The following is a 19,542-nucleotide window of genomic DNA, read 5'->3' as shown; positions in this document are numbered from 1 at the left end:
CTCTTTATTGTGTACCAAAGGAAAGGGCCATGTCTATGGCTTACAGTCAGATAATCTTCACCTCAGGACCTACAACTACAGTCCTGGTAAAATAACACGTTTAAGAACCTCTGCTGACTGCTTGTTGTTGGGCAAGCCTCCATTCACTCAATAAAGCAGTTCGTTTTCCACACAGCCAGCAGGAAGATCTACTGATGATCCCAATGGCCTTTGTGGCCATCGTAACACCACCTCCCAATCACTCTCTCTGACCCTCTCACCACCCCCCCACCATTCACCAACTATTTCTCCTGACTCCTTGACTATCTTCCTATTTACCCCAGAACACCCCTTGACTATCCCCAAGTCTTTGATAACCCCCCCCTCTATTCCCTCAAACCCCCACCCTTCTGACTAACACCCTCCCCCATCCCAGCCCCTTGAATATACTTTTGCCACCCAACTACCACCTTGGTCTGACCCCATTACCCAACCTGACCACGTTACACCCCAAACCACCTACTACCTCACTCAACTAGCCATCTGATCATCCCACCAACCTGACCATCCTACCCATTCACAAACATTCACAATGGACCTTTGAACTTACCCCATGGCAGCTACTGCTGTAAAAAGAGGGCAAGTCCTGTCTTCCCCTTGACTCAACTCCACTTTGATGGAGTCTCTGTGGGATGCTGTGCTGGACATTTCTGGGAAAGCCAAGATCGGAAAACCTGGCAAGAAATGAACATAGAACATAGAAAAACTACAGCACAAATAGGCCCTTCGGCCCACAAGTTGCACTGAACATGTTCCTACCTACTAGGCATACCTATAACCCTCTATCTTACTAAGTCCCATGTACTTATCTAAAAGTCTCTTAAAAGACCCTATTGAATCCGCCTCCACCATCACGGCCGGCAGCCAATTCCACGCACCCACCACCCTCTGAGTGAAAACCTTACCCCTGACATCTCCTCTGTACCTACTCCCCAGCACCCTAAACCTGTATCCTCTTGTGGCAGCCATTACAGCCCTGGGAAAAAGCCTCTGAGAATCCACTCGATCAATACCTCTCATCATCTTATACACCTCTATCAGGTCACCTCTCATCCTTTGTCTCTCTAAGGAGAAAAGACCAAGCTCTCTCAACCAATCCTCATAAGGCATGCCACCTAATCCAGGCAACATCCTTGTAAATCTCCTCTGCAACCTTTCTATGACTTCCACATCCTTCCTGTAATGAAGCAACCAGAACTGAGCACAGTAGGCCAAATGGGGTCTGACCAGGGTCTTACACAACTGCAGCATTATCTCTCAACTTCTAAACTCAATTCCTCGACTGATGAATGCCAGTACACCAAACGCCTTCCTAACCACAGCCTCTACCTGCGAAGCTGATTTGAGCATCCTATGAACCCGAACCACAAGATCCTTCTGATCTTCCACACTGCTAAGAGTCTTACCCTTAATATTATATTCTGTCATCCTATTTGACCTGCCAAAATGAATCACCACACACTTATCTGGGTTGAAGTCCATCTGCCACTTCTCCGCCCAGTCTTGCATCTTATCTATGTCTTGTTGCAACTTCTGACATCCCTCCACACTATCCACAACACCTCCAACCTTTGTGTCATCAGCAAACTTGCCAACCCATTCCTCCACTCCCTCATCCAGGTCAATTATAAAAATCACAAAGAGCAAAGGTCCCAGAACAGATTCCTGGGGCACTCCACTGGTGACCGACCTCCATGCAGAAAAAGACCCATCTACAACCATTCTTTGCCTTCTGTGGGCAAGCCAGTTCTGGATCCACAAAGCAATGCCCCCCTGGATCCCATGTCCCCTCACTTTCTCAAAAAGCCTTGCATGGGGGACCTTATCGAATGCCTTGCTGAAGTCCATATAAACCACATCTACTGCTCTTCCTTCATCAATGTGTTTAGCCACATCTTCAAAAAACTCAACCAGGCTCGTAAGGCACGATCTGCCTTTGACAAAGCCATGCTGACTATTTTTGATCATACTATACTACTCCAAATGTTCACAAATCCTGCCTCTCAGGATCTTCTCCATCAACTTACCAACCACTGAGGTTAGACTCACCGGTCGATAATTTCCTGGGCTATTTCTTCTCCTTTTCTTGAATAGAGGAACCACATCCGCAATCCTCCAATCCTCTGGAACCTCTCCTGTCTCCATTGATGACGCAAAGATCATCGTCAGAGGTTCAGCAATCTCTTCCCTCGCCTCCCACAGTAACCTGGGGTACATCCCATCCAGTCCTGGTGACTTATCTAACTTGATGCTTTTCAAAAGCTCCAACACATCCTCTTTCTTAATGTCAACGTACTCAAGCTTTTCAGTCCACTGCAAGCCTGCACTACAACCACCAAGATCCTTTTCCACTGTGCATACTGAAGTAAAGTATTCTTTGAGTACCTCTGCTATTTGTACCTCAGGTTGGAAGAAAGTTTGAGCAGAGTGTCAATCAAACAATGATTGCCATTTCTCAGAAGATCTGGACAATGATCGATGCATTTCACCTGCAATTCAAAAACTAGTTAATAGCAGATAAGGTTGAGGGGGGAGGAGTGATGAAGGTGAGTTTAGTGCCCAGTGGCTGTGCTCTGTGGGGAGGGCGGCAGGATTGGTTGATGCTCTAAAGGAAACAGTGATGGGAGTCTTGATGGGTCTTTTGGAGAATATGCAGAGAGGCAGGGGAAGTGAATTTATTGAAGTAGTATTAAAGCTTCAAACGGTGGCCAGAGAATAGGAAGGCAAAGGAATAGTAATGGGTTAGAGTAGGAATTGGTGGGGCAAATTACCCAAGAGAGCAAAAGTGTAAGCTGGCTTCGCTGAATGACTGGAAGCAGAGGAGATATAAGGGAAAGGCAAAAAAAAACAGTCTTCAGGTTGTCCTGTTAACATCAACACTGGGAAATTCAGCATCATGAAAATTAATCTTTGTTAATTTTATTTCCCTCTGACATCAGGTTCAGAAAATGTCTCCTTAATGTCAACAATACAATATCCAGACTGGTGGGAATAACATTTTTCAGCATCCTCCAGGTCCCCTGTTTCAATCTGGAGCTAGTTGAACATTGTGTTAAAAAGACAAGGTGGAACCGGTGAGTCTTATAATAAATTTTCTTCCCTTCCTTCGCCTCCCCTCCCATTATTCCTGGGCACTGATTATATTCCAGGTGACAATGCTTCATAGGATAAATTTTAGAATCTACATTTCCAGCACTGACCTTTGCCAATCAGGAGCACATATTGGGCATTCAGCCTGTAGGGTAAGTGGGCCTGTGCATTAAAATGAATGTGGGAACTGGTAACTATTGCACCTAATTCCCAGTGTTGGCACTTGGCAAATGCAATTCTGAAGTGAGTTTGTAACAATCCCTCAGTAATTAACCTAGGCAATGAGTTTCAGCACCTATCGGAGGCAATAAAGTCAAGTTCAATCTTGTGCATACCCAACAGTCTCACAGATAAATTCTAGGAGGGATCTTTGGATGGTAATCATAAGTGGAAAACCAAGATGTCTCTTTTTTCCCATGGGTATTGTGACTAAGTAGACCCACTATAGGAGCCCAAAGACTCACCCAGGTGCTAAACACCCAATCTTATTGGGGTATTTAGGGTCAGAGTAAGATCAATCATTGTGAATAGTGCTGGTGGGCACTCAAAATGCCACTTGAGATACTTGCTTGATGGGTGAATAGATATGGCTCTGGCAAGTCACTTGTGGGTTGAGTTGGTTGTACCAGATAAAATGCCTGATTAGTATATTGGCACACATCTTTAAAGATTCCTGATTTACCTGATACTGCCAGTTTTCCGATGAAAGGTCAAAATCTGAACACCATGTCGACCATGCTTGCACTACCTAGTGTGTAGATCTTTTTAGTGAGACCTGGGAGGTAGGATCCACTGGAATTCTGGTGGAGTGGGGAGGCATCCCTGTCACTTTCCAATGTCATTGGACTTTTATAGGGTGGATGAAAGAACCACAAACCCTCAACCCCAATAAAAATTCACTTGTCTGACTTTTTGGGGCTGAGATCCAAGAATCCGGACTATTCTTAAGCTCCTGCCTGACTTCTGTTGATCCTGTTACCCCGCAGTATGCTCCAAACTCAAGCCACGGCACCTTATTTCCAAGCTCTGCTATAACAACACCTGTCCCATTAGAATACCATTTTCATTTGATAGATGTGCTTGTGGCTGCCATTTATTTCAGTGCAAATTTGTGTTGAATTAAAGGTAGCTTTGTGTGGAGGTTAGAACCCAGAAGGAGCTGGATTAAAAACCTCTCTTGGGTAAATTGAAGGAACAGACTATTGATGGTGCATGTTTCTCCTCAGCTAAAGTTTAACTGACTTGTGTTTGTGCATCTTTCTCTCTCAGTTGCAATGTCACTGAACTGGTGCCACAGGCCATTTTACATTCTCAATCCAAATATAACTACAACCAGCCCATTTTGGATCCATTGCAAATGGAATCAGGTTCCAAACCCACATCGAGCCCTGCAACGACTGGCAGACAGAATCAAACGGCTACCTCTCTTAATTTGTTGCCAAACCCAACCCAAAGGAAGAAGATAAAAAATGAAGAGAAATGTCAAAAGTGCATACATGGTCACCAGGGGCAGAAAACCAAGGTTCCTTCTGAAAATACCTTGAAGATAAGGGCAGATATGATGTCCACAATGGTACACAATGAGACAGATTTTAGCCCTGTCCACAGGCAGAATTTGATGAAAAATTCACTCCCTGTGGAACTGAAGGAGAAGGATGTTTCAAGAAAGCTTTTGCAAAGAAATGCTTCCAATGCTGTAAATAGCCAAGGGAATGGCAGCACAGCTACTGGATGGGATGAAAATATCAGTAAAGAACATGGTGTCACTATCCTGGGACAATTGAGCACAACAAGCAGCTTACCCAAGAGTACAGCCTCCACTCTATCATTGAGTCAAAATGGAACTCTGCCATTGATAAGGCTGGGCAAGAACATTGTAAAAAACAATGGGAATAGCTCTTTCTCCATTCCCTCAAGAAAAAAATTCAACTTGAGCAGGTTTTCCAAGAACAAAAGTTCAAAATCTTTGCCAAATCACATGGATAGAAAAGGCCTTACACCTATCAATCCAGAATGTGGAATCGGAAATTGGAGCCGTTCTGGAATCATTGGTGGCTCCTCTTGTGTCCACCAGTCCCTGGATCCAATCCGGCTTCACCAGACTAAAGATAAAGGTTCAGCACAAACTTTACTTAAATGTTTTACTGTTGTTATTCATTGAACCAAGAAGTAAGTTGTATTTGAAATATCTTAGCAGGCAAGTGGCACAGCAGCACAGAGGCAGAATGTGACAGGGACCAGGACAGCAATGTCAAAAGGCTATGCTAGGGCCATGAAGTGTGCCCAAATCTCAATACCTCCATCAATCTTTTAAAAATTCCTATCAAATTAGCATTGGAGTGGCACGATAGCACAGTGGTTAACACTGCTGCCTGACAGCACAAGGGACCTGAGTTTGATTCCCAGCTTGTGTCGTTGTCTGTGTGGAGTTTGCACATTCTCCCCGTGTCTGCGTGGATTTCCTCCGGGTGCTTTGGTTTCCTCCCACAATCTAAAAGACATGCTGATTAGGTGCATTGGCTGTGCTAAATTCTCCCTCAATGCACCCGAATAGGCACCAGAGGATTTTCACAGTAACTTCATTGCAGTGTTAATGTAAGGCTTCTTGTGATACTAATAAATAAACTTAAACTTATTTTCATTTATCAAAATATTTCTTGAGGGATTCACAATTTAAGATAGGTTTGTAATCAGAAGAATTGATGCAAACTGTCTCCTTTACTCAATTTCAAATATGAACTTAATGTTGCAAATCAAAATCATTTTTCATGTCTCAAAACAATAACATGCTAATTAGAAAAATTAAAAAATGTCTGCCATTATCACCTGGCACATATGATAATAGTAATTTTGTGTTTAATTATTTCCCTAACTCAGTAAATTCTATCTGAGTGAATCAATGTCCTTCATTGTAAATCATAATGAAGAAATTACTGACCTTCTCTGATAACAACCTATCCTTCTAAATCATGTTCAAAGTTCTGCTCGGACTTTGACAACTCTATGTCCATCTCCCTCCCACTCCACCTGACACTCAATCATGGACAATACAAGCTCTGATCTTAATATTCCTGCATTTAATTCCACTATACTACTTGCTTTTTGGATAGAGAATTTCATTTATTTAATGCCCTTCCTCACAAAGTTGACTCCCTAGTTTATTTTCCCCAGTTACGTTTCAAAAAATTTCTTGCCTCGAATGTAATTGGTTGTGACGTTGTGCTTACTGTCCCCTCCACCTTCTTAATTAATATTTTTGCATACAATGTCTGTGATTCTGTATGCTGGAAAATGGATGTCACACCTCCCAGCTGCTGAGTAAGAGCAAGTTGCAGTGTTGAATATAAATACTAAAGGTAATACTTAGTATAATGCATAGAGTTACATATTAAATCAAATCCCCTAATACATTGTAGGGGTCAAACCCAAACACTTGGCCCCTGTTCCGAGACCAAGAGAAGGTTATCAGGGCATAAGAAGGAAGAAACTCACAAGACACCCCAAGGGTTTACGGTTGCTCAGAATCCCCTCTGCCTATGCCTGCACCAGCAGCACAAGGTGCCATGGGTGATTTTTGCCCCCAAGCAGGAGACCCTTATGAGTCTGGATCCCTTCAGGGCTCAGGCCACCAAGAGGACAGCCACCAAGATCATCAGATTGCCTCCGCTCCTGCTGAGGCAATCCTCAGTACTGAGGCTTCAGCAAGACAATGGTTGGATTAAGAAAGTTAAGAAGTTTTGAGAAAACAGAGCTAATGTTTTGAGTCATCCAGACTTGAAACATTGGCTCTGATCTTTTTCCACAGATGCTGTCAGAGCTGCTGAGGTTTCCAGCATTTTCTGTTTTTGTTTCAGATTCCAGCATCTACAGTACTACTTTCATTGACAAGTTTTGATGTCATTTCAGGGTCATGGGTGCATTATTACTAAATAAATTGCACTTTTTGAAAACCATTCCATGGGTACTCGAATGTAATGGTCAGATGAAAGTTTTTTGATTTGGACCTTTGCAATTCTCTTATTCCAAAGTTCAAACATCCTCATACTTGGATTGTCTCCTTTGGAGATTAACATCCACTTGTTTCTGAACCCTTGTGCATTGTCAGGGAGATGTGTGTAATTCTTTATTCGGAGTGAATGATAGGTGCATTCTTGACTCTTCGTGTTTGAGCGATAGCAATTGGGGCTGGGGGGGGTGGTGGTAGTGTCTTAATCAAGTGGGGTGGGTGTGTAGGATTGTCATAGATCAGGGCACCCTCTCTAAGGGCACCCCACTTTCCTAGGAACAAGCTTTGCCAGTGTCTATGGGTTTCCACTCCAAAAAAATTTCCAAGTGTGGGTGATTTGTGAACTGAATCACACCAAACCTCCTGGCTAGACTCTCATCAGTTTTCTCTTTGGGGACTGGATTCAGAAATTTTTTGGGAGAGTTCCACCCTATGTCATTTTGTGCTGGATTCTTCCAATAAAGGGAATAGTCTCTACCCTATCGAATCCTCTCATTTTTCAGAAACTTCAATCACCTCTCAGTCTTTTGAGCTAAAAGGAATACAGGTGAAAAGTCCATGAGGGGAATTCTCCCAACCCACCTGCTACAGGAATTGTAGCGGGCAGGGAGTGGACCATGCAAAGGTCCATTGACCTTGGGTGAGATTCTTCAGTTTTGGGGCAGGCACAGCCAGAGAATCTCACCCCATATTCTCATGATTTAACTCTTTATGCCCTGATGTCATTCTGGTGGATCCGGGCTGGATGCCTTCCAAAGGTCATTATATCTCTCCTGAGGTTTTGTGTCTAAAATCTAAAATTCCATATAGAATTCCAAAGCTCGGTACAATGAAAGCATCATTTGTTTACTACTGAATCCCAAATCTTTATTCCTTTGCTACTAGACATGGAAGGCTTATTATTAATAAAGTGAATAGCTACTGATGTATTTGAGCAATGCTGTGGTAATATTTACTGGCAGTTCTGTCAGTGAGCTGGAGAATACACTATTTTATAACAAAAATGAGAATATACCCTGTAGGGGTATTATTGCCAATAATGGATTACGAAAAGTGGGAGGGTTGAAGCAGCTGAAAGGGCAGAAATTTATCCTTTGCAAAGAATTCTCTAGCAAAGTGTTTTAGTAATATGTATTACTCCCTTTTACAGGTAATTCCAGAAGTTGCAACTGTTACAAATCCCTGGATCAGTGTGAGCACACAATCTCTCCACAGGAATTCAAATTCTCTTATTACAACCAGGAGCTCAAGACTCTGTATCACTGCAACTGCACTAAGAGGTAAACTCATTGCTCCACAGGCTGGCAGGGGCATCAAAAATCCAGTGCTCATACAAGGTCGATGTTTGAACTCACTGTACTATGACCTGGGACAGAGGGCCCTGCTGATTTTCCCACAGGAGTGCAGATCTTCAGAGGCTTTTAGCTCCAAGTGACGTGATGGCTGAGATCAGCTGTTTGAGAAGGATCCTTATCACTCCAGTAACGTCAGTGAGATGTTCAAAGGAGAAATTTTGAGAGTGCAGAGTCTGTATGTTCCTATCAGGATTAAAGGCGAAGTAAATAGGAATAAAGAACTTTGGTTCTCGAGGGAGAATGGAACACTGGTTAAGAGGAAGGGAGAGTTGTACGAAATGGACAAGCAGCAAGGAACAGATCAGATGCTCGAGGAGTATAAAAAGTGCAAGAAGCTACTTAAGAGGGAAATGAGGAGGGCTAAAAGAAGACATGAGGTTGCTTTGGCAGACAGAGTGAAGGAAAATCCAAAGATCTTCTATAGGTATGTTAGGAGCAAAAGGATAGTGAGGGATAAAATTGGTCCTCTTGAAGACCAGAGTGGTAGACTGTGTATGGAACCAAAAGAGATGGGGGAGATACTAAATGGTTCTGTTTTGCATCTGTGTTTACTGAGGAAATGGGCATGGAGTCTACGGAAATAGGGCAAACAGGTAGGGAGGTCATGGAACCTTTACAGATTAAAGAGGAGGAGTGCTGGCTGTCTTGAGGCAAATCAGAGTGGATAAAACCCCAGGACCGGACAGGGTATTCCCCCGGACCTTGAGGGAGGCAAGTAGTGAACTTGCAGGGGCCCTGGCAGACATATTTAAAATGTCAGCATGCACGGGGAAGTGCCGGATGATTGGAGGGTGGCTCGTGTTGTTCCGTTGTTTAAAAAATGTTCCAAAAGAAATCCGGGAAATTATAGGCCAGTAAGTTTGACGTCAGTGGTGAGCAAGTTATTGGAAGGTGTGATAAGGGATAGGATCTACAAATATTTGGATAGACAGGGATTTGTTGGGGAGAGTCAACATGGCTTTGTGCATGGTAGGTCACATTTGACCAATCTATTGGAGTTTTTCGAGGAGGTTACCAGGAAAGTGGATAAAGGAAAGGCAGTGGATGTTGTCTACCTGGATTTTAGCAAGGCCTTTGATAAGGTCCCTCATGGGAGGTTAGTTAGGAAGGTTCAGTCACTAGGTATACATGGGGAGGTAGTAAATTGGATTAGACACTGGCTCAATGGAAGAAGCTGAGTGGTTGTGGAGGATTGCTTCTCTGAGTGGAGGCCTGTGACTAGTGGTGTGCCGCAGGGATCAGTGTTGGGTCCATTATTGTTTGTCATCTATATCAATGATCTGGATGATAATGTGGTAAATTGGATTAGCAGATTTGCAGATGATACAAAGATTGGAGGTGAAGTGGATGGTGAAGAAGGTTTTCAAAGCTTGCAGAGGATTTGGACCAACTAGAAAAATGGGCTAAAAAATGGCAAATAGAATTTAATGCAGACAAATGTGAGGTCTTGCACTTTGGAAGGACAAATCAAAGTAGAACTTACAGGGTAAATGGTAGGACTCTTAAGAGTGCAGATGGACAGAGGGATCTGGGAATACAGATACAGAATTCCCTAAAAGTGATGTCACAGGTGGATAGGGTCGTAAAGAGTGCTTTTGGTCCATTGACCTTTATAAATCGGAGTACTGAGTATAAAAGTTGGAGTGTTATGGTAAGGTTATATAAGGCATTGGTGAGGCCGAATTTAGAGTATTGTGTACAGTTTTGGTCACCTAGTTACAGGAAGGATGTAAATAAGGTTGAAAGAGTGCAGAGAAGACTCATGAGGATGTTGCCAGGACTTGAGAAGCTGAGTTACAGAGAGAGATTGAATAGGACTTTATTCCCTGGAGCATAGAAGAATAAGGGGAGATTTGATAGAGGTGTATAAGATTTTGATGGGTATAGATACAGTGAATGCAAGCAGGCTTTTTCCACTGAGGCTAGGGGAGAAAAAAAACCAAAGGGTGGTTAAGGGTGAAAGGAGAAAAGTTTAAAGGGAATATTGGGGGGGATTCTTCACGCAGAGGGTGGTGGGAGTGTGGAATGAGCTGCTGGATGAAATTGTAAATGCAGGGTCACTGTTAACATTTAAGAAAAACTTGACAGGTGCATGGATGAGAGGGGTGTGGAGGGATAAGGTCCAAGTGCAGGTCAGCGGGACTAGGCAAAAAATGGTTCAGCACAGCCAAGAAAGGCCAAAAGGCTTGTTTTTGAGATGTAAATTTTCTATGGTTTCTATGGTTTTTATAAATGGAGAAAAACCTCAGGTTTCCTCACCAGTTGCGAACTATCCTTAATTTTAAAGCTTAGTTTGGTGAATTTAGTGTGAGACACACCTCTGGAAACTGGAGAGCGGGTGACTAGGGCAGGCTCGCGATTGGGCACTAGTGCCCCTGCTGTGTCAAGCAAGAGAGGAACACCAAGATCTGTAACTTCATATCTCATTGCAGAGCTTTTGACACCAAGCAGAGGCTTGAACTTGCTATAAATCCCTTTTCTTTCCAAGCCTCCGTAAGTAAAGAATTGTCATTCTCTTTTTTGTCCTGTGATTCTGAGTTGATTCAAATATGCTCAGTATTGAAATAAATGTAGCAAGGGTTAAAAAGAGATCTTTCCATTGTGATCTGCTTCAGCAAGTGGGAGAATATATGCTATTAGTCTTGATCAGATGAATTGATAAACTATTTGCACATTTATGTAATATTGTAGAGGTGAAAGAACAGTGGTCAGTGTTAAAGGTGTACACAGAGTATTGACAAACCTTATTTGCAATAATCAAGACCACCAACGATATTTCTCCTCTGCTAAAACCCAACCTAAGATTGATTCTTGAAATGCAAATGCCAGTGCAAACATGCCATGTTCGATCGTAAATCCTTTTGCTTCAGACCCACTGCTCCCTGGTTGCAGTTAGTCCACATTTCATTGATGACAAATCAGAACAAAGGCAATTACCTAAATGCAGATATGATTAATAGTTTTAGTCAGACTGTTATTGGACACAAAATGGTTTTTGCCCAACAAGTAAACATATATTGTAAACCACCTGAAAGGTGCTTGTGATCAGTGGGTTGGCAGATCAGTGAGATGAGCCTCCATCCAAAGACAATCATTTCTGTATGGTAATGCACAGTCTTTGGGGTGTGAATGACGATTGTAATGTGCATTCTTTACAAATGGTACCCTACTTTAGCCCTGTGACCAGCAAGAAAAGAGTCCAGTAGTAAATCCCTCACACCCATAATGCTTCAGTTTTGTTACTTATCAATGCTCACCTCATCAACATGTCTGATAAGAGGGAACTTGTTCCGGTTTCTTTTAGGTTGGCAAAACGGATGAAGAAAAGAGTGAATGTGAACACGGTGGACGATCTGCTGTTGGAATTTGTGTCGCCGAGTTGCTTCCGGCTGAAATCAGTGCTGGGGAATTGCAGCAAAGAGGAGCAGGGGCCGTGAGTTTCACTTCTGTTTGTGGTATCGGCAGGGGGTCACCAGGTTTCTTGTTGTGGTGTGAGGTCCTATTCCAGGGGTGGGCAAACCAAGGCTCACAATCTGAATGGGGCTCTTTGATACACATTTGTGGCTCATTTCTTGTGCTGTTAAACCTGGTAAATAATTGGAGGGAAGTAAACAGCTTCGGTGGAAGAGAACCAGAGAGCAGGCAGCAACACTGGCAGGACGGAAGAAGGAATAAGATCAATGATTCGTTTCGGCGCTGTACAGAGAATTCCTTCGTTGTTTCCCGCTGGTCTTAAGTAGAGCCATATTACTCTCAGCAAAATTTTCTCTGACCCAGTAACTCACCCTGGCCATCCAATTTTTGGCTTCTATCTGGAAATAGAGAAAACATTTAATACAGAACAGGAATGTAAGAATTAACTGTACTGAAACACAGGTATTCTGATTCAAATTTGATTTCCAGTAGGTGGCGACAACTTATTTTCAAGTCAAATCAAATTTTCCACAGCTTTTCCACATTAGAGCAAGGCTGCTGAAGTCAGTAAAGCAGGATTGTTTTTGGCACAAGTTGAATTGTATATGAAGGGAAGCTGGAAGATTAGAGGAAAAAACTGAAGGTTCCTTTAGGTGTGTGCAATAGTAATAAAAATGATCTGTAAAGATTGTCCATGCACTGCGGCTCTAGAACGTCTGAAGATCATTACATGTAGCTCCAAACTTTAAAAGGTTTGGCCATTCCTGTCCAATTCCTAAGTTGGTCTTAAGGCATATTGTTGAAGCAGAGAGAATCTTGCATTCCATTTAACCCATGCTTGAGGAAGCTTCACTCAACATTCAATCCATGTTGTACCTGGCCTGGGACGTGCTTGATGTGACCAGGTAGCATCTAATTAAAATATACTCAACATGGGAATACTTCATACTTACTCAAATGTAACATTAGGATAGAATATGTTCCAGTTGCTGACACCCTTCATAACTTAAGCAACAATTTCTTAGGTTGGTGTTGTAAATTAAGCAAGTCTTCAACAAATGGACAAAACTGCAGGAATTAGATTAGCTGCAAAAGTTTGATGGCCAAGTCTGTGTTGAGTTAATAATCTGAGGGGGGATATTGGTAATTGAGAGTGAGCACCATCATGGCATGAATAAAAGAGAATTGAGAAGCAAAATACAGAACACTGAATCATTCACAATGGTCTCTGAGAAAGCTCAATGTGAAGGTGGCCCCATGGTGCACAACATACCGTGTGTCATTTGCTTGGTCTTGATAGTGTCCTCAATTTACCCATTACAACAAATGATTTATTTTCTAGGTGTGAAAAACAGCTACATTCCACTGTGGCTGTCCTTTCCAAACCCAGATATCTCCAGAAGATTTTAAAAGCCCGAACGACTGTGGATGAATCTCTCTATCCATTAACTAAATGGCAAGAAAGAAACAAAAATGAAACATCGATTGGCACTGACTCTGTTAAACTGTACAACAAGTGTTTACAAATGATTCAGGCTTTAACTGTAAAGGCATAAAGAATTATTTTCAAACTGCATTAGAATAATTAACTGCTTCAGAGATTTGGACAATTGCAAAAATATTTTATATTTAAGAGCCAAGATCCATAATGCAAGCCATTCCCAAAGTTAGAAAGATCATGATAAAGAGTACACAGATAGAAGTGGTTGGTTTTGCCAGATTTTGTTTCTAAGAGAATGATAACTAGGACAAAGGTTTGAACAGATGGAAGAATCAGTGTGAGTAAAATGAAGGCTTTATCAGCCACTTCAACATTGAAACTCTGAGCTCCACATCAGAGCACTTTTATTTCAGTAGATCTTCGTGCTGATTGTGACTTACAATTGTTGCAAAAGTGCAACAATAAATTGTATTGGATTTTGAACAGAATGTAAGAATCCCTGGACCCAGGACTTGTGTGGAATGACAATCACCATAACATTGCCTTTCCACAGCTCATCACTTACATTAGAATGGAGTTGCACATTTTTCATCCAATCCTCTGACCCAAGCCTGGTGAAAATGTGCAGCAGAGCAGCTCCAGAGACTTTCCTGGACACGACAGCAATATCAAGGCAAATTAAACCACTCCCCCATTTTACAGCATAAACTGCTGTAAAGGGCAAGCTTAAAGGCTCTGGCAGGCAAAAGGCAAGTGACTAAGTAAATGGATGAGTGGGTAGATTGGATGGGTAGCGGGTGGGGTCAGGGGAAGATAAATGGGTATTTAGGTGGTTGGGAGGGGTGACTGGGTAGTTGGATGCTGTGGGGTGCTAGTTAGGTGGTTGGGTGTAGTCTGGGGAGTGGAGAGGTGGTCAGGTGGGTCAGATGATCAGGGAGGTATTTGGGGAGGGAGTCAGGGGAAGTTAGTCCATGGCTCAGAGGTAGGAGGGTAGTCATGGAAGTTTAGAGTGATCAGTACCATTATTGCCCAGGAGTTAGAAGTGGTTTTAATCCTCCTAACTTTTCCTAACTATTCTGCTGCATGAGTTGGAACCATCCAAAGTTTCTGATTTAAATTGGAATCTGGCTCCTGGTGTAGGGAAATTTAAACTTCCCGGGCAATTCAGTGTAGGCTTTGCATGGGGTCTTCCAGAGGGTCCTCAATGCATCTTCTGGTTACCTCTGTGTACGACCCCCATTGCCCCCAATCCTGAGATAAATAAACTGTGCATTTGCTCACTCTTCCTCTCATTCCTCTGCTTATTGTCCTAATAATATCAGTTTGCTGTCAAATGATCTGACATGACATGGCAACAATCCAACTTGTGTACGTGACACTGTGCATGCTGGAATGACATCAGGTAAAGACAAGTTTAGGGTCAACGGTGAAGCTTTGCACAATTAATAACCTGCTGGCACTCTCTGGTGCATTCACTCTTGAGGAATGCCATGTTCTGTAATGCACTGACAGGCTGTCGTATCCATAAACTGTACCCCAACCAGTAACTCCATAACATGAAACAGCACAGTACTAATCAACTTGTCTTGCCATGGCATTTGAAGTGACAAGTTGTGATGACACATATTACAGTGATATGCCATGTTACTTTATTAAGTGATTTATTTAGTTGGACAGTTCAGTTGTAATTTGGTGATAAGTCGCGGGGGACTGGGCAGAATTACAAAGTTAAAATTACATCAGGATCTGAAATTACAAAATTACATTACGGAAACACACTCCAGATTATCTCATTCTTTACAACATGCAAGGCTAGTCTGCACTTTTGTTTTCTTCTGCCAATCTTTTTGCTTTTGAATTGCACTAACATTTATTGCAGGTGTTTCGATAGTAACTCACTCCTACTGTTTTGAATGAATGAGTCCAGAAGAGAGATTGTCTGGAGGTTAATCAGTTGTGCAAGATCCCATCACTAAATCTGTCTTGTCCTCAGCTGATATCCATGTAGGAACAATTCTTCAGCAGTCACTTTTCCATTGTTGGAAGTGGAAGCTCTCACTGATTCTTCTCCCCCCTTCCTAACGCAGCAGGGAAGTGGAGAAGCGTGGAGGCACTGAAGACAAATGGCAGAGCCCCTGCGACTGCTCAGCAATCAGCTAACATTGCACAATAACCTTCCCATCAGAATAGGTGTCATTTGCCTTCAGCTTTTAGCATGGTGGGTAGGATGTCAAACAGTTACAGATAGTACAGATTCTGGGACTGTACCATATGATGCTAATGTTAGCGAAGTCAGCTTTTTTTACCAAATGTAAAATAGACTAAGTTCAGGTTACAATTAGAAACACAGGGTCGCAGGAAGGGTTGAACAGGATGGGTGAATTGAAAGACGTCTTTGAGATTGTGAAAGGGTAGACGAAGAAAATTTTTTTTCCACTTGTAAGGGAGACCAAAACCAAAGCCCACAAATATATGACAGGCACAAATAAATCCAACAGGCATTTCAGGAGAAACTGCTTTATGCAGGGAATGGTGAGAATATAGAACTGACTGGTTGAGGTGAGTCGCATAAGAAGCAGGATAAACACACAAGAGGGAAAGGAATAGAATTTGTCATTAGGGATGGATGAAGAGGCTTTAGAGGAGGCTCATATGGAGCATAAAGACAGACTAGTTCAGCCAAATGATTTGTTTCTACAGACTCAAATTCTACAAAACTACTAAAAAAAAATCTGAATATTCACAATTATTGTATGCACTAGGAATCCACGTTTCACGCTGTCCTCTAGTCTACACCTCAGAATGTCATTATTCAGATTCTATTATGCAGTATTAACATTTGTCTCCACCTTGTGGAAGCAATGAGTAAAGCAGTTAGTGCAGGGAATAGTAAATCTGTCTGTCAGTATATACAAGTGGCAGAGCAGACCATTGAACAGTGTTTGTGGTCGGTTGTCCTAGTTTTGTCATTGTAACCATGCAAAAGATTCTAGAATTTTAAGCAGAAATTATATTCAGCACACAGCAAGTTTCCACAGTTTTTCAAGCTAGTTTGACAACATCGTACATATCCACTACCCAGAATCAAGTGATCACCATTACAAGTTTCCACAAATTGCACTTCTTTTTGGGACTTCAGAAAGGTTTTGAAAATTAAAATCGGCAAAAAGTACCTATGGACCTATTTTAAAAGTTCTTGATTTATTTTATTCCATAAGAAACTGGCCACTAACTCAATGGTCTCACATTTTTCAATTCATTTTCAATTCCTTAAAATTAGGTTACTCACAGATGATAGATGTAAGATCAGAATTCCTGCCAACTGGCTTTCATTAAATATAAAACCCCAAAAGCTTCATAGATGCAAGTACTGCAAACAGGCCAAACCTCATCTGCCTAATAGGAGTTAACCTTCAAAACATATTGATACACAAACTAAGACACTGAGGCATAACCATCTCAAAGACAAAACAGTGGCCATCAGACAATTAAAGAAGCTGGAAGACCATCAGGGTTGATGGCCCCAGACAACAGTCACTATACAAACAATCAACAACAGCTAAGGAGTAATAGACAAAGGGTCATCCAGCCTCAGAACATTGACTCTGTTCTGTGTCCACAGATGCTGTCAGACCTGCTGAGATTTTCTAGCATTTTCTGTTTTTGTTTCAGATTCCAGCATCCACAGTATTTTGCTTTTATATTATTATTAGTGTAATTGACTTGATCAGTTCATATCAAACTTAGGAGTGAGAGACATCACACCAGAACAGGGTCCACTGTTTTGCTTGTGGAAACATCATGGTGAATGATATGTCTGAACTTAGGCAAGAGCCAGGCCGAAAGAGATTAAAAAATGCTAAGCACCAACCATCCAAACAGGATGTCTGCAAGAATATGCATTGATATTTTTAACATTTTGTAATGAAGAGGGCAAGGTAGTTGAATCTGGCGCTGCAATCATGAAGGAGGGTTAAAAATGGCCATCCTAATTCATGACCAACAGCTCCTACCACAGGACCAACTGTGTGGGGGATTGAGAGCATCAACTGGATCTGAGGGATATTGGGGTTGAGCTTTAAAGATAGCTTTAATGGCAGCAACAAAATCCTGAGGGGGTTTCAGTTGAAGATTGGTTGGAAATGTGGGGCTTTGCCTGCGGTTTTGTTTTAAATGGAGATTTTTTATTAATAAGTCATTGTTTTAACTGCTGTGCAACATTATTACATAAGTGTAAAGTTCTTGCATTAACCATTGGGAGTGTTTTGCTTTTAATAAAAATGTTTGTGGTTAAGCCAAAAAGCCTGTGTCTGAGTAAGTTAGTCCTTTGTAAGATCCTAAAGTCAAAACCAACTGTGAAGTTAAATGGGAGTGTGCATCTCTTAGAGATAACATTGATCAAAAGTGATTTTTTATGACAACCTCATTTTCAGCTGTACTAATCAAAAGTTACTACTCTTAAATATAGCCAGGGGTATTTTCTGAAGCTTTTTTTAAAATTAAAAATTACACTGTGCCTATTCATGGTGGATTCTACATTTGTTGATGTGGAAATGAATTTAAACAATTTGAGATAAAGCATTTCTCAAGTGCTGTTGTGCCTGGCTTGCTTTTGTACCCAGAGGGCAAATATTACTCTCTACATATTAATTAAGAAACGTGGACATTTTCCACAAAGATGTACTCCTGATCCAAGTCCATCTCCAGCTGCAAGTCACTTACATCACTTTGGCAGGTTCTACAATTTTCATCTGGGCATTTGATAAATACACACATTGGCACCACAGACCTTTATTTTGTGTTCCTTCTAGTCGCTGTTTGTCTGATGAAATAAAATGCAATTTTTTATAAATGTGGTCCTCAAATACCTGAAAATGATTGCTTAACCCCCAAAATGTCATTGTTCAGTATCTGATTGCCTGAGTTTTAAAATAGGTTAAAATTTTAAATGTCTCCTGCACTACCCAGAGAGATGACCTACCTTGAGCAAGCTCCTGTTTCAAACCATTCAGGGTAATAACCCATAATGAAAACGTTCTTGCCTAACATCTCTGTAAAATAAACACAAAGTTCAAGATTACAATAAACTTTATTGTGCATCATTGTTTAACCACAGTGCAAGTTTTCCATCCACAATGCATGTCATGTTTTACAGTTGACCTTGATCAACGGAAGACAGAAATTTCACACACACACATAACACACAATGACAGACAGCCAATGCTTCCAGTTCAAACTCTGCTCAATTGCACTCGAATTCTGTCATGTAAGTGAGTGCCAAGAGATTTCCTTACATTTAGGCTGCAGAATATTTCAGTGCATTACAAAAGTTTTACATTTAGAAACTGATGAAGCCATTAGCTGTGAAATTCTCATGGCCTAGATTATGATGAAAGGAAATTATATCCCAACTTGAAATCCTATTAAAATGTTGCTAGTTGTAAAGTTAGGCTCTAAAAGCCCAAAGTTGTCTCTAAAGTCAAACTAGATAGAACTCGTCAACAAGTTCCGCAAATTTAGAGTGGTTTTGTAAATTGTAAAGTTACTGCTAGAATACTGTACTCAGCAGGAATAGGCAACTATGCAGATTTAACAACACTGAACGACAGGGTATTAATGAAATGCTCTTTATTCCACCTCTGATCTCAGTACTTGCTTTCTCATTGCAAGCCATAAAGTTGTAACCTGACCCTGATCTTTCCAGCCTCCAAGCCATGTCCATACTGAAACATAATATATCTATACTGAAAAGTCCACTTGTACAATGGAAGATCCTCGTCTTATACTGGAGAGTTCTCGTCTACAGTGAAGAGTCCTTATATTGAAGAATTCACATGTACACTGAAGGGACCTTATACTGAGGAAATCTTCATCTTATACTGAGGAAATCTTCATCTTATACTGAAATATCTTTATTCACATTAAGAGTCCTCATATATACTGAAGGATTTTTATCTACGTTGAGGAATCCACATTTTCACTTGAGATTTCTAGTCTATAGTGAAGAGTCTTTATATTGATTAGCCTTAGTTTATTTAAGTTTATCTTTATTGAAGAGTGCTGATCTGCACCAGGAAACTCTTTCTGAAGATGTTGAGTGTATACTGAAAATTCTTCAAGTATACTGGAGTCCATTTATTTACTGAGGAGTTCTCATTTTCTCTTAAGAGTCTTCATTTATGCAGAAGAATTGAATC

At 41.4% G+C, this 19,542-nt stretch overlaps 1 protein-coding gene across 1 annotated transcript in view; it reads left to right on the top strand.

Moving 5' to 3' along the window:
- Window positions 1-14,120, top strand: part of pla2g3 (phospholipase A2 group III) — a 50,117-nt gene extending 35,997 nt beyond the window's left edge. Inside the window, exons 3-7 of the mRNA XM_080208678.1 lie at window positions 2,979-3,113; window positions 4,399-5,243; window positions 8,286-8,415; window positions 11,795-11,923; window positions 13,247-14,120. Coding sequence (XP_080064804.1) covers window positions 2,979-3,113; window positions 4,399-5,243; window positions 8,286-8,415; window positions 11,795-11,923; window positions 13,247-13,460 — 1,453 coding nt within the window. The 3' untranslated portion in view covers window positions 13,461-14,120. The remainder of the gene's footprint in view (window positions 1-2,978; window positions 3,114-4,398; window positions 5,244-8,285; window positions 8,416-11,794; window positions 11,924-13,246) is intronic.
- The last annotated feature ends 5,422 nt before the right edge of the window (window positions 14,121-19,542 follow it).

This window comes from Carcharhinus amblyrhynchos, chromosome 20 (genome assembly GCF_965287045.1).
Source record: "Carcharhinus amblyrhynchos chromosome 20, sCarAmb.v2.hapA, whole genome shotgun sequence".
Taxonomy (NCBI): domain Eukaryota; kingdom Metazoa; phylum Chordata; class Chondrichthyes; order Carcharhiniformes; family Carcharhinidae; genus Carcharhinus; species Carcharhinus amblyrhynchos.
This window is presented reverse-complemented; position numbering and strand designations above follow the sequence as displayed.